Below are 15,962 nucleotides of genomic sequence, written 5' to 3'. Positions count from 1 at the left end.
TAGCCACCACACTGACACTGAAAGGCCATGCTGAGTTGAGCATTACACTGAGGTGCCTCATGACTGACTACCAAGGGCACAGGGGTCTGTAATGTAGAAAGAGTCATCAGCCCTCAGAATTTCTGATAGCAAAGTAACACGTCACTTCCCCACACTCGAGGCCATTTGACAGAGTGGATGACCTGAGACTATTCTCTGTGCTAACAAGGAAGTGCCTGGGAGAGCCATATTGTTGGACATTCTGCTAGCTAGAGTGCTTTTGCTAATGCAGACTACATTATGCTTTCAAAACTAAAAACTGCCTTGCCTGGGCATGTTGATAACTGAAAAAAAAAAAGGGTAAACTTTGCTAGGGGGTTTGTAATGGCATAAACCATCATCTACAGAAGTCACAGTTGTCACAGGTATTAAACCAGCAAAGACTCCTACGGCCCACCTTTAAGGATTCATCCCATCCCTATTCTTTTACATTAGGAACATAAAAATTACAGGCAGCTAGAAAATGCCTTGAAAAGTTCCCCAGGATATACAGGACCTCACAGGTCTAATGCAAATTAACAAAAGCAAGGACTTCAAATAACCTTATTTAAAATGCTTTTACATCCTAATTTTGAACGTTAAGAAGATTGAAGAGAGCAACTCTAAAAGCTCTCTGTATAGAACCTTTTTATGAATGAGAACCTTTCTTAGAGGTGACCAACTTACCTATACAAGGAATTGAAGTATTAGTGAAGTCTTTTGGGACTTTTGATTCAGTGGCAGGAGGCCCCTACATCTGTCATCATTAAACCCCAGTGAGTTACCTGATACACACCTTGCTTCTCAAATTCTTCAAAGAGATTCAGGCTGGTAATGCTTGGGCCAGTGAAGATGATGTAGTTCTTCCCAGAGGCATTCTGACAGAGGCTTTTGGCCACCATACTGTGAAGCTGTGGTTTGTTCTTCAAAGCATCCAGCCCATCAGCACCAGTCCCTTCTTTGAGATGGACATAAATCTTTAACAAGAAATGGTAAGAAAAGTCAGAAGGTTATAAGAAATGCAGAGAGAGCAGATGCAATTGTTAGCATACCTGCTCAGCTCAACTGGAGACAAGCTGAGAATGAACGCAGCAGATACTTTTCATACACTGCTAATTAATCTAAAGTCCCTTTCAAGGGGTTGTTGCTTTAAAATCACCTCAGGCTAGCTGGTACAGCTACCGATAAATATAGCACCCTTTGCCTCCGCTTAAAGGCTTCCTGAGGTTCTTGTCACTGTTGGGCAGTTTGAGCATTGTTTGTCCGTCAGGAAAAGACTCCAGTCATAACTGAGATCACATGCTGTACTGAAACTGCACAGGCTTCAATGCTGCCAGCAAAGGGACAGCATGGGCACTTCAGTTTCAAAAAAGGCCCCAACAAGATGACCAGAAGGAAATGGCCCATTAGCTTCACTGAAGTCATGTTCAGATTTATTCTGTTGGCAGCAACCATTAGGCTGTGACGCAAGTGAGTTTGCACCCCTGTAAATGAGGGAGCCAGCAAGACACACACCCAGCCACCCAGAACATCCTCATCAAGTACTGCAGACATACTGCTATTCTTAGATCCTTTACTTGGATCACAATTCGGAGGCAACCCACCAAAACAGATTGAACCAGGAAGCAGGGTACAGCACAATGTGCTGCTGTTACTAGGGAAATGCCTGGCTCATTTGCAGCAGGCTGCCGTAGCTTTAGCATGTATCTGTTACGGTGCAGCCCACATTGCTATACATTTCAGGAGAGCTGTCACCATCATCTGTGGGTGGACATCCATGTTTTGTATTAGAGCGCAGGAGCATTAATCTCTTGGTAGTGTGACAGTATCAACTGGAAGGGCACTGAAACAAAGCTATTTCTTTAGTTCTATAAATGACCCATTTAGAAGAGGAGCGTTCTGCATTGCCACACAGAGGGAGAAAACACATAACCCTTCCTTGGTATACAAGCCCTTCTATTTGTTTCTCTGACAGTGCTTTACAAACATAACTGTCATCAAAGTTGAACATCCATGAAAACTAGGTATCTGACCATCATCATGTTCTAAAAGTCAGTAGAAATAATTAGCTGGAAAGAGAAATGAGAAGCAGCAGACACTAAGCGCCGTCACTCAAGCATTACCGTACACCACGGAACTTGTAAAGATTTAAACCCACATACAAACGCATATTTTCGGCAAGTTTGCTGAGGCCTACCTTTGTGACTTTGACTCTGAAATATCCAAATCTTTTAGGAACTTCAGAAACTTTTACCTGTCAGAGAAAAAGCTGAAACTTCCTCAGTATTTAGGGGGCAGGGAAAAGGAATTTTGCCTTGTTTGAGCAATGTATCCACAATGAGCTTTTTTTGTTAATACTTGCTTGAGACCCCCAACTTGCGGCGTTGCTTCTGTTTCTCCTACCAACACATTCCATCATAAAGTTCATTACAATACCCAGAGAACAAAGATGTTTGCAGTAGTGCTCCCAGTAGTTTATATCTCAATGATCTGGCAGAGTAACAAAATTCAATTAAATAGCTTCTCTCTATTTCAGATGGTGTTATCTGCCAGTATTCTAGATATATTGAATGTAATACTCCCCAGCAATTCATGCATCATGGAACAGATCCCAGAGGATTGTGTTATACATGAAATCTCTGAGAAATGAGACATAATTTGCATTTTGAAGTAATCACTGATAAAGAATAAAGTTGGTGCAAGAATGAACACACACTAATTCCCAAAAGAAGTACAGCACAGATCAGAAGGAAGTCTAAAATAAATATTACTTATATTTTAAAATAAATAAATAAATACAATAATTTCAGAAGCTAAACTTTTTTTTTGATAGAAACACTTTACAGGTGAGGACAAAGGCAGGAATGTTTGTAAATTCCCTGATAATGCTCCATTCACTTTTGAAAGCTGTCAAATTTGTGCTTTCCCCAATGCTAAGGCTGAGAACTAGCTAATTATGGGAAGTCATTTAGATTTTTAATCAGGGATCCAGAGAGCACCTTAACAGTGGAATGCATACAAAGGACAGATTGTTCCAAGTTTACAGAAAAGGTATTTCATGATTATTGGCATAAAAATTAAGATTAGGTTACTAGTATGTTGGCACAGACACCACACATCAAGCCCTTAAAATCTCCAGCCACGGCAGTGAAGACAATAGATGTGGACAGATTAGTTTTGATCTTGGATTAGCACTGAATCTCTAAGTCTAGGACGGTGTCCTACATCTTCCCTCCCCTACTGCAGTAAGTCTGAGCAAGAGTGTCTTCTGCTCCATGCTCACTTTGCATTCACCATAGATTGTCCTCCAAGGGATGAAACAGTCTACCTTCTGTGATCCCCTCTATCCTTGTAATAGGCACCTCCCTTTCTCATCCTCCCTTTGTCTGCCCACCTCCTCAGTGCCCTTTACCGAAACATCCCCACTACCGAACCTTCCCTCCTCTTCTAATATTAAATGTATCCACTGCTTTCTCCTTGGACTCTTTTCCTGCCTATCCAAGCATAGCCTTTGTTCTTGGCATGACTTTTCTTGTTCTGGAGAAGCATCATTCAAAGCTTCATCACGCTCAGCTCTATGGGGAAGATGTGTGACGGCAGCATAATGTTGGAAAGCATTAAGGCTGCTGTGAAACAGCAGATAGGTACAGACAACTGACAAAGGCATAGCCTCAAATATCCTTGCAAGTGCCTACAATCACATATGGCCTTTATTTTCCCTCTCCCTGTCCTCTCATCTAGCTTATTCCATTCTACCTCAAATTATTAAGATCCTGCCTACTGAAGCCCACAGCATTCCCCCTCCTTGTTCTATAATGCATTAGAAGTGGTGTTTAACAGTTTGCAATCTGCAGAAAAAGCAGAGTTGCCAGAAACTGGCTGCAAGAACTTCACAGGCAGTCAGAAGCTGCTCCCCCAAAACGTTTGTAAAACCATTCACCAGAGCTTCTGATTTGCTTTGTCACAGCATTAGAGCTTTGTGCCCTTTCCAAGCACTCCAACGGCAAACTGTTGTCAGAAGTACAGGCTCGACAACCGCTGCTGGACAACAGATGGAGATGTTGGCAGCAACATCCTCTGCTTCTGCAAATGACAGTCACAGCAATGCTTCTCAAACATCTGCAGAGATTGCTTTTACTGTGTATCTTTTTCTAGTGCTTAATGACCCATTTGATCCACAGCACCAAATAAGACAACCTCTATAGATGTGACATTATTTGATTTAGGAGACAACTACAGGCTGGAGGTCTGTATTCTGCAATGCTGAGACAAAGGAGGAGCTTCCTCTAGTCATCCCTCAATTATTCTTTTCTAACCAGAACAGCGATGTATTTCATTCCATCACTTTTCTTTCTAATGCAGCCCTACTGCACCAGATACCTTTAATCCAACATGTTTTAGTCCTGTGTGCACAATACCAGCTCTCCCTTCCCACAGTGTTTAACTCATCCCCCAAATGCTCCTCTCTGCTGCCTTCAGTTTCCATGCAGCACTCTCAGTCTCCTCCTCTTAAAAGCCTGAGAGTAAGAAAAAGACCTTCACAGTCTCTGGATCATCTTTCCTTCCACCTACAACTGGCTCTGCCTCCTTCCATCACAAATGCAGAAGTAGGTGTCAGTTGATGTAACTGAATGCTATGGGTGAAGACTGTGCCGAGCTCTTCCAAATCAAAAGAAAACTGTTCTGGAAAGGCCATTTGCAGAGGCAATCAGAAAAGATGCCACTTTCCTGAGCTGTAGGCTTCACATGTTGACAGATGAGAGACAAGTCATTCAAAAACTCAAACCAAGTATGTTTTGGCTACAAAATTCTGCAGGCTGCTAGAGACATTGTTACCAGAGGAAGGAAGGTCTCAGACTAGACAACTGTGCTACAAGCCAACAGGAATTTCTTTGCTTTGTGCTAGCAATTTACTCTATGGAGACACAGGGTAAAAAACCCAAGCACTTAAGAACAAAAGCTGAACCTTGACTGCCCATTTAAGAGTGCTCCAGAAACTAAAATATTGGTGATTACGCTCACATTCAAAGCGTGGACGGCAAATTGAAAGCTCTTGTGAATAGTTCATCCCAAATACTCCACATTCATACATAATTTAAACACTCCAGGGTACAATTCTCAAAAAAATAGATGACATTTAGAAGGAAAAAAATAGGATGAGGCTAACAGTAAACAGGAGGAAGATTTTGAAGGCTACATTGTGCAAAATACCTTACAAAGGGCAAATCCTAAACAACCACAATACAGAAGTCAACTTTTTACATTACACAGTTATAAAAGCAAGAGAACAAAAGAGTGGTACTGTCATACTTTTTTGGATCTTCAATAGCTATTGAAAAAAACCCACTTAATTTTTCTATAGCCTTTACAAGTACTCTACTTATTTCTAGCACCACACTAAGTTCTGCCTGACTCTGTCTTCCTCTTCCATCCTAAACTCCAGCTTTAAATGTTGCTGTTACCATTGCTATTTGGAGGCTGTCTCCTCCAGTCTCATCCCAAATCTTCAGCAGCCCATATTTCCCTCTTCTTGAATGCCCTCTTCTCAGCCAACTGTCCTGGTTTGGCCAGGAGAGAGTTAATTTTCTTCCTAGTAGCTGGTGCAGTCCTGGGTTTTGGATTTAGTTGAGAATAATGTTGACAATACACTGATGCTTTAGTTATTGCTAAGTAGCACTTAGCCTAAGTTAAGCATTTTTCAGTTTCCCACACTCTGGCAGTGAGGAGGTGCACAAGGTGCACAAGAAGGGAGTATAGCTAGGACTCTACCTCAGCTGAAACCGGAACAGCAGCTCTTGGATCCAGCTCTACCTCAGAAGCTGTTGGCACCACTGGTGGTGTTATTACTAAGACCAGATATTTTCGTTTGTTTGAGACTGTCTTTACTTTCCCTTACTCCTCTAAAAGCTCCTTTGAAAATAGCACGCAAGGGATACACAAGCTTTCCCAATCTGTTCAGATCTAGCTCTTGGGGCTCCCTACAAAGCTCTTTCCTTGGTCCCCCTCTCTTCTCCCTCTGCCCTCTATTTTGAATTATTTTAATCTGTGCTGAGGACAATCACATGCCTGGTTTGTCTGCACATTTCTAGTGACCTTCATGAGACTGGCAGAAAGATGCTGATAGAGTTGACAATACAAGTCAAATATGGCTTCAAATAAAGCTCTTTATTTTCCTTCCCATGATAACCCTCTTCCATGTGATTTCTTTATCACTGAGGACATTATGGCATCTTACTTGTCTCATAGACCAACAACCTACAGTTCATCAAACACAGATTTGCCTGTAGTTCCTCTGAGGTCAGCCATATCTACATCAAGAGCATCCATTATCTGTGATACCTCCACTTTGAAGTATTTTCTGTTCTTTCAACCCTAAGAATTGCCTGGCTCTCCTCTCAATTACTACAATCATTCTTCTTTCCTTTGGCCTTGCTTAAATCTGTCTTGACATGCAGGCAGTGCTCCACCCCACAGATCACTTGCCTAACACTTTAACCAAGTCAGTCAGCTTACTCTTTGCAGCATCAAATGGAAGGGGGCTGGAAAATGGAGACAGGTGTTTGTGGTTTAGCTCTCCCCACTGAGCTCTTCCTGTACATTTTCAGTCTACTGACTTCTGCCTGCATGTGCCCTGTGAAGCCAGGGATCCAGCCACTAATGCCAAACAAGGCCATGTTTACTTTTTTCCACATTGCCCTTCTGCCTGGAAATCACTGCTAACCTCTGCAAAGATTTTTCCTTTTGCTCTTCAATGCCTTTTCTAGAAAGGAAGCAATCTCCACAATACAAGTGTGGTGCTACAGTCTCTTAATGCTGCTTCCTCAGGTTTCCTCTTTGTAACTGGCAGCCCAGCTCAGGTCCAGGATTGAGGCCTCACAATTGGGCTCCACAGTTTGAGAGAGATTGGAAAATACTAGACAGAGTCCAATGGAGGCCTATGAAAATCATTAAGGAACAGAACATCTGTCTTATGAGGAAAGGCTGAGAGACCTGGGGATATTATTAATGTTTATAAATATCTGAAGGGTGGGTGTCAAGGAGAGGCCAGTCCTTTTTTAGTGGTGCCCAGTCATAAGACAAGGGGCAACAGGTACAAATGTTCCACCTCAACATCAAGAAAACCTTCTTTACTGTGAGGGTGACAGAGTACTGGAACAGGCTGCCCAGAGAGGTTTTGGAGTCTCCTTCACCAGAGACTTTCAAAACCTGTTTGGACACCTTCCTGTCTGGCCTGCCCTAGGTGACCCTCCTTTGGTAGGAGGGTTGGACTAGATCTCCAGAAGTCTCTCTTCCAATCCCTACTAATCTATAATTCCATCTATGATCAAGGACACAACTCATTTCCAAGGAGCAACAAGGCTGATGACTACCTGGCCTCTGCAAGCACACCAGGAACAGGGAGTATACTGGTGCCTAGCAGTGTGTTGGTCCTGCTGTACAGATTAGCCAGTAAACACTGCTGTACAGATCCGACTTACAGAGCCCCTGGGCAGATGAAAGGTGCTGGAACTAAACTGACTCACTGTGGGAAGCTTATGACCCAATCTTGCATTTAGATGCCAAAGGATTTAGATGCAGGGATTGTCTTTTTGTCCTGCCTACAATATCCAGCACATAGCATCTGTGAGGAGCATTCCAATGGCAAGACTATTAAGGGAGGAAGAAAAGAGACTTTGGTGCTTTTAGCTCCTTCCCCAGGCAAAGTTGCACAGAATGAGAACAGCTGCTGAAAGGAGACAACTATCATCAGAAACTCCAAGTACCTCAGCCAGGAATTAAAAAATAACCTTGATTCAGATTTGAAAAGAGACATTAGTGCTGTATGTAAATTCTGTAAGAGACTTTGCAGTAGGTGACATTTTGATGTTCAGTTTTCCCATTCATCTAGAAACATGGTAAGGTTGTAAACTCCACAGAAAAGAATGCAGCTGGCCCAACACATATCTGCAAAATTACCTTCCCACTTAATACTGGTGAGCAAGAGGATAAATGGCTCTTAATTGAGAGTCTCAGCTGCTGACAGTACAGAACTGCACGCATTAAAAAGCCAGAGCCTGGTTGAAGTCAGAGGAAGAAAGCAGACAGGATTTTCCAGCCACTAGTGACCAACAAATGAAGGCTATCAGAATTCCTGGGAGCCCCTCCCAGACAAAGCCTGACCTTGAGAACCTCCTTAAAGCAGCTGCTACATCTGTGCATTCGAGAGGCAACTGTTCCAGTAACAGAGAAACTGTCAGGGCACTGTTTAAAGAAACCCAAGGGCTCAGACTAATCTCTAAACAGAACTTAAACAGGCTGAAACATCAACATTTCTGAGCATCTATTAAACAAACGCACAGATGGTTAACTCTCTGCAACTCTGACCTAGAAAACAAAATTCACTCCAGGATTATCTACCCCTCCATTTCCCAGTGGCTGAATGCACTTACCTGGGGTGTTGTGAAATTATCAATTCTTTGAGGCACCATTTGAGTCTCCCTAAATTCTGGAAGTAAGTTCTTGTTCTGCAAAACCAACAGGGATATGAAGTACTAGAGCACTTGCCCTGTTTGAAATCAAGAATGAACTACAGCATTTACTAGAAAAGCATGATGGTTACGTTGTTTGGGTTTTTTTGCTGTCCTCTGCTGCTGATGTGTGAAGTAACCTCAGGCACCTCCCTTGGGAGACTGCTGCTCTTCAGGGAGAGCCATTTCTTACCCTCTTATGCAGCAGCCACTCTGATCCCAGTTGCACTCTTCAAACACCGCTACAGTGCAAGTCACTGACTGGTAATGCAGGAAGGCTCAAGCTGCAGAGACACTGAGTTTTTCCTTAATCTGTTTTGACTCATCACTTCTTCAGGGTAAGCAGTGGAAGGTGGAAGCTCAAATTCAGTCCCAGCACAGGGATCTAAAGGGCTTCATAAATCTGAGTGACACATTTCACAGGGATATTAGAGAAAATGAAATGCATATTGCAAGAACTTTCTGCCAGTAAGTAAAAGCAAGTGCAGAGCTCATATAGTTGGAGGCAGAGGGCGTGTGGGAAGCAAAGAGTGTCTAGAATAGCCTCACAGAACAAATTTAATCTCAAGGAATAGAAAAAGATACACACATCCATAAAACCATCTCTTCTTTACCATGATATTGCAGGTTTTTAAAGTGAATAGTTAGCTTGATGAGCTAATTCCATTACCTCCTATCATAGTGATTAATATTGCTTTGACTGTCCCTTTGCAGTGCTACCACCTTCGTACTGCCTTCCATTTTGTTGATTAAAGGCTTTTTTTTGGGTCAGAGATTATCTTTAGGGTTATGTTTGTGCCGCTGGCTTGTAGTTAAGGGGGAAGAACTATTGGAATAGCTCATCCTTCCTGACTCTCCATGGGGTTCAGTGCATGGCACCAGCTTCCTGTGCTTCCCTGTCCTGTAAAATGACCTCCTGGTGCAGTGAGAGCTATGCAAGGATGAGGCATCACTTAGTAACAGTTAGTGATGACCACATTCATTCCTTGCCAGCCACAAGAGAAAAAGGAATAGCATGATGTGGCCTACTAGGACAAAATAAATAGCCCTGATCAGATATTTGGGAACTCTCAGAAGTTTGTGATGAGCTCTATTGCTACGTGTGAAATGAGAAAGAATCCTACCAATCATATTTGTGAACATCCCTTACAAGACTTTTTGAGAGAAAAAGGGAGAAATAGAAACTGACACAACCAGAGTTTTGACTTAAATAGGATGACTTACTCAGCAAATACTCAAAGAAAGAAACACTTCTAAGCTACTGTGATTATTTAAAGTGCAATCAAGACACTTGAAAAGTTTCTCAGTGGGTTTGTGTATGTAGGAAAATACATTGGAGGGAAGTGAGGAGAGCAAAGAAAAGATGGAGCAGAGAGGGGCACTTGAGGTCCCGGAAGTTCAGTTTGTTCTTCTCATTAAATTAGAAAGAAAGAGACAAGAAGGCCCAAACCTCCTCCTGCAGCAGCTGCTGCTGCCACCTTGATGTCCAGCATCAAGGATGGGTGAAAAAGGCAGTTCTGCCAGCCACTTGCCAAAGTCAGTTCTCCTGGGGCTGTCAAAACCCTTTGAAAGGTTTCATTCATATTCCCAGCTGCTGTAGATGTATATTTACTTTGCTTGAATGATGATGTGTACCAAAGCAACACAGATATGTGCTGCAATGAGATACTTCTCTTGAAACATTCAGAAGCAGACATCTGAAACTATGTATCAAGCTCAAAATTGAGACTTAACTGTAAGGGTGGAGTCAGGTTGTCTGTATTACAGAAGACAGAAAAGAAGTTTAATATACATGCATTATTTGTATCATGCATATGTAAGACCTTCTTATATCCACAAGAAATATTTGGGTTTTATGCCACTTCTGTTCCTGGAATGACTTATTGGGCTGGGTTTTTAACCAAACACTATTTGATCAAGAAAGCAAATGATGAGCCATCAAACAGAACTATTTACTCACTCCCCAAAAAAAGGGATTCAGAATTTGTTCATGAGAGCAAGCAGACAGAGGAATTTGGAGAGTCAAGCAGCTAAACCTCCTAACACAAACCACTGCTCTGTGAGCTGACAGTCAGGAGCTGTTCATGGAGAAGCTCAGTGTGTGGCTTCAAACACTAGTATCATTTTTACTTTAGGAAAACAAATAAGCCAAACCTTTCCATCACAGGAAAAGCAGATCACTGAGAAAACTGTGATGTCCTCAAATGGAGACCTTTTTAACATCAGACTAATCATTCAGGTTTAGAGGACCTTGCTTTTGGCCAGAAGCATCACAGACCTCTTGAGATTCCTTCCATTCTTGAGAACCAGTCACGAGTAGCTCACTTCTCTCTTCTGCCTGGGCTGTGTCACCTTTTCACAGATGTATATTATTCAGACTTTTGAAACGGAATTATCCTGATTTCTGAAGTGGTTATAATCACATTTTATCATGAATAAAATTACCTTGATGTCATCATATGGAAACAATGAAGGAGAGAATTTAGCCAGACAGTATTACAGAATTTGTACATATTTCCAAGTAGGTGCTGTAAGGTTTTTCTGACAGCTGGTAGGTGATAGACCAGTCAGTCCTAACTACCAGGCAACAAGTCCTTCATTCATGATGGACATAGTGAAAGGTGTGCACAAGAAGCAGGAAAACACTGGATTTTCTTCTAGTTTAGAGCAATTCTCTTTATACATTAAATATAGGATTATTTTTTTATTTAATAAAGTAGATCAACCAACCAAGCACCAACTAAGTGCTTTGGATTCTGCAAGATCCCTCCTAAGTGTGACACACAACTGAACATAATATTTCAGGTATACTAGAGCTGATCCACATCCTCCCCAGACTAAGTTTTTCCATGTTAGCAAATCTGCAAGACCCATGGATTTGCTGCTCTGGAAACATTTGTTCACAGTAAGATTTGATCCACTACAACTGTTTGAGTAGCTGTGCAAGAAAAGAGGCTTGCTGGAAACAGAGGTTTGCATTTTCTGAAGAAAACTATGATCGTGCATCTTCCATGCAGGTTTTAAACCAGTTGGTTTGTCTGACATAAAATAGATTCACCTTGTGAATCATTCTTGGAAGTTTCTGCTTGTTTGTGCCCAGGTGGCCAAGAGGGCCAATGGCATCCTGGCCTGTCTTAGGAATAGTGTGGCCAGCAGGAGCAGGGAGGTCATTGTGCCCCTGTACTCTGCATTGGTTAGGCCACACCTTGAGTACTGTGTCCAGTTCTGGGCCCCTCAGTTTAAGAAGGACATCAAGACACTTGAACATGTCCAGAGAAGGGCAACAAGGCTGGTGAGAGGCCTTGAGCACAAGCCCTATGAGGAGAGGCTGAGGGAGCTGGGATTCTTTAGCCTGGAGAAGAGGAGGCTCAGGGGTGACCTCATTGCCCTCTACAACTACCTGAAAGGTGGTTGTAGACAGGAAGGGGTTGGTCTCTTCTCCCAGGCAACCAGCACCAGAACAAGGGGACAGAGTATCAAGCTGTGCCAGGGGAGGTTTAGACTCGAGGTGAGGAGGAAGTTCTTCACTGAGCGAGTCGTTCATCATTGGAATGGGCTGCCCGGGGAGGTGGTGGAGTCACCATCCCTGGAGGTGTTCAAGGGGGGATTGGACGTGGCACTTGGTGCCATGGTCTAGTCATGAGGTTGGTTGGGACAGGTTGGACTTGCTGATCCTTGGGGTCTCTTCCAACCTTAGTTATACTGTGAAAGGCTGTTGGAAAGTCATTTGCTGGATAGAGGCAGTGTGCTTGATCTCCAAGGTGAGCTCCACCAGTCCAGCACATAGCTTATCACTGAAACAGAATGGGTACAGCAAGCACAAAGTTTGCTCATCTCTCTTGCCGTGCTCCCCTCAGCCAACTGCCCCCAAACTAATAATTATTCAGACATGCCAGAGGTTTCAGATTCTGAGCTATAACTATGTTGTACCTCCTGTTCTGTCCACTGAGGGAGTAAATTAATGGAATGTCAAATTAAACAGAATAGATGCTGAGCACCACCCTAATCCTCCTGCTCCCGTAATGAATTAGATTCTCGTGCTTCACTTGCATCCGGATGACGTCCAGGATCATCTTACCAGCTGCCTTCTATTTTCATTCCATGACTTGGCTGTAATTATCATGCTAAAATGATTAGGTAAGAGGTACCTTAGGGAAGGGTGAAAAAAATATGCAGGAATTGCACACCGCTGGCTATCACAGATGCAGTGTTACACTTGACAGAGAAGCTGACTCATTAAAAAATGACAGAAGTCGCAGTACCTAGATGTTAAAGTAAGATATACAAACACACACACCTTTTAACTCCATTTCAACTGAATTAGCTTAGGCCTGGCAGCCAGATGGACAATATTAGAGAAAGACACCCTCAGTTAAATCACACAGAAAACTGGCCATCAAGAACTTGTCATCATCATCTGGTATCTACAGGAGTCAGAAGCCTGCTGCATTTAAACTGTAGCCCCCCAGCAAGGCAATGAAAATAAGTGACTTTTACTTTTTGTCCTCACAAGATATTTGAAGAGGTAAAACTCACCTGGCAGATGAAACCAGTGGATGAGCACTGGCGAACCCAGAGACTGAATTTCCTCTTCTTCCTCTTGCGCAGCTCCCTCTCTGTGCACGTGGCAATGAAAACAGGATCCTCATCAATCAGGGGCTCATGTAGTACCTGCAGTTGTCAAGAAAATGGAGGGTGGGGGAGAAACAGAACAGTGATTGCTAAAGAAATTCTTCCCAGGAAATGCAATCCTTGCAGCATACTTGTAAAGGGGAAATCTCACTTTTATTCAATGCTAGCATCTTTGGTGCCGTGGGCTAGTTGTTTGGGTGGTGTTTGATTGGTTGATGGGTTGGACGCGGTGATCTTGAAGGTCTCTTCCAACCTGGTTTATTCTATGTATTCTATGTATTCTATCCAATAAACACCAAAGCCTGGCCAAGCACACTCCGTTGTGGAAGGCTGCTCTATACATCACTTGCAAACACTGCAAACCATGGCTCTCACTTCTCACTACCAGCTAGTTCAGCATCCCTCCAAATGTGGCTTCTGCCTCTCACTATCATCCACAGTTCAATGTTACTCCAAAATGAAATGAGGAGTTGGGGTGCAGGGGGTGGTTAGCAGTACCCTTCTCTTAAATTTTATCATCAGCTTCATTTTGTTTGGCAGAATGTCACCCTGTAAGGTACACTCATTGGTTATAGAAAACACACAGCAAAAACAGAAATAAGTTACAGGAGAAAAAGATATTTTCTGCTGCCACTTAAGGAGGTGGTGAAGAGACAGAACATTTTCCTTGTTGCAGCAGCATCAGGGAAGCCTCTCTTGCCTCAGGAGCTGAAAAATTTAATAAAAGGTGACAGAAAGATAAAGATCTAGAGGCAGGAATAGAAAAAGACCTGGCAAACTGGAGCAAGTAATGAAAACCTGTAAAGGTGAAGCAATTTCTGCATTCAGCATCCAGATGATATAAATGGTTCTCTATTTCTTACAACTGTTTTGTTACACTTCTCTCCATTAATTCTGTAGCAAATTAATCAGATTTTACACTACAGAACCTAGCTAAGGAACAGCACTACCACTTCCTTGCAGCTCACAGGCAGCTGTGCATAACATACAGGTCCCTGACTGCACAGCATGTGAGTTGTCAAGCAAGTCACTTGTGAGAGAACGAATGCTTGGAAACTGTTTTAAGATCTCAGCTGATGAATGCTCACCAAATTAAGACATCTACAATTAAACCAAAGCAAGTCACTGCAGGCTCCCCTCCTAGTGCCTGAAGGGAAGGCAATTCCAGCAGGCCATAATTTGTGTCCTTTAAAGACATGTAGAGTAAGTCAGATGGGTTATGATCTGAAGGAGCCTCCTCTTTTCCAGTGACCATCACCCCAGCACAGCCTGTCTCAGGTATCCACAATGCAGAGGCTATAACCCTCAGACCAAGCCTCTCCATGTTTGCATGTGTGCTACTTTTGGGCACAGCTGCACACAGCCAGTGGCTGAAATGAGAACAAAGCTGCACTGAACCTGGGAGTGGTGCTTGTAGGAGAGAGGTGGTAGGTAAGCAGTTAAGCACCAGAGATGAGCAGCTGCTGGTCTGAATACAAGATGTTTGTTGAACATCACTCTAACAGCCCAGAATAGGCACCCGTGCCCTCCCCACGCAGTGGCGGCTGCACACTGTCATTTATACACACTCCACTTCGTCACAGCTCATAAAACATTCATAAGAGCATCTGAAAGCACTCTTGTGAAATGTTCAAATTATAACCCAAAATGCAGATGCAAGCAAGGAGAGCTGCACACAAAGCTATTTGTTCTTAAAGCTGCAGCTGTCACATTTTCCCACTGGAGCCAAATCCTCTTCCTTGCCCGAGGTCCACACAAAATACTGCTCTTTCTTTGGAAGGCCACCTTAGGCATTTGACTCTTCCACCTCAGGGCACTCTAACAGCATTTTGCAAGTATTAAACATGCCCTCATTTTCTTTTGCCCTTCTGCCTTTTCCACGCAGAGGGGAGGACCGCACCCCTTGGCATGAAGTTGAATACGTCATTAAGAATTCCTAAGCTTCTGGAAAGGTGCTCCAACTGGTCAGAGCCCAGAGTGGTGTGGTTCAACTTATAATCTCTCCCACTGTGGGATGAAGAGCATCAAAAAGAAAAGGCTGTATATGCATCACTTGAAGACAATTTTTACCCTCTGTCATTAGCTCAGCTCCCTCCTCTGCACCACAGCATTAGCTCTCCTCGCTACTGCATCCAGCTTACCCTTCACACTCTGACTTCTAAGACAAGAGTAAAGCTTGTTAGGCTTAAATTTAGAAAATAAATCTGAATTTAAAAATCTCTCCCCATCTTACTCTTCACATTTGTCCACACTCAGCCCTGCCTTCCTTTAGGGCCCAGAGCTTCCTTTCCTTTCCCCTATCCCAAATGTTTAAGTAATTTCCATTTCTCCATAAGATGACTAAGTCTCCAATGACTGAACTGCTGGAAAGGGGGAAATGAAAATGGAAACAGATTGAGGCAATTCTCTCTCTGATGCTGCTGCAAAGAGAGAATGTGGACAGGCTGGAAAACAGACATGAAAACTCTGGAGCTTGATCTTCTTGCTTTGTCCAGAGAGGGTGGAAAGACAAGTGTTGTCAGCCCTCCACGGGCAACCACTGCTTCAATGACTGTAAAGGTCTCTGCAAGCAAAGCACTGTATGGGCTGTGCCAGCGGCTGGAGCAGCTGATCCCCATCTCATTTTTAAAGGAGGCAATTTGTTGCTTCTGGCACTGACATAGTTTTCTTATGACAAAATATAGTCCTGTTGCACTAGACAGCCCTATTAGTTTGTTAGCTCTCTTCCATTCTGTCTCTTTATTGCTCCTGCCATCTCAAACCCACTTCTTTGCCAAATCCCCAAGCAAAGAGTTATTTGTTCCT

General features: G+C 43.0%; 1 protein-coding gene across 1 annotated transcript in view; it reads right to left on the bottom strand.

Moving 5' to 3' along the window:
• The window catches only part of PGBD5 (piggyBac transposable element derived 5), a 68,940-nt gene that overhangs the window by 15,807 nt on the left and 37,171 nt on the right, over window positions 1-15,962 (bottom strand). The window contains exons 3-4 of the mRNA XM_054162245.1: window positions 13,062-13,196; window positions 815-995 (exon numbers count right to left, since the gene is read on the bottom strand). Of these exons, the coding sequence (XP_054018220.1) occupies window positions 815-995; window positions 13,062-13,196 (316 nt within the window). The remainder of the gene's footprint in view (window positions 1-814; window positions 996-13,061; window positions 13,197-15,962) is intronic.

This window comes from Dryobates pubescens, chromosome 6, assembly GCF_014839835.1.
Source record: "Dryobates pubescens isolate bDryPub1 chromosome 6, bDryPub1.pri, whole genome shotgun sequence".
Taxonomy (NCBI): Eukaryota; Metazoa; Chordata; class Aves; order Piciformes; family Picidae; genus Dryobates; species Dryobates pubescens.
This window is presented reverse-complemented; position numbering and strand designations above follow the sequence as displayed.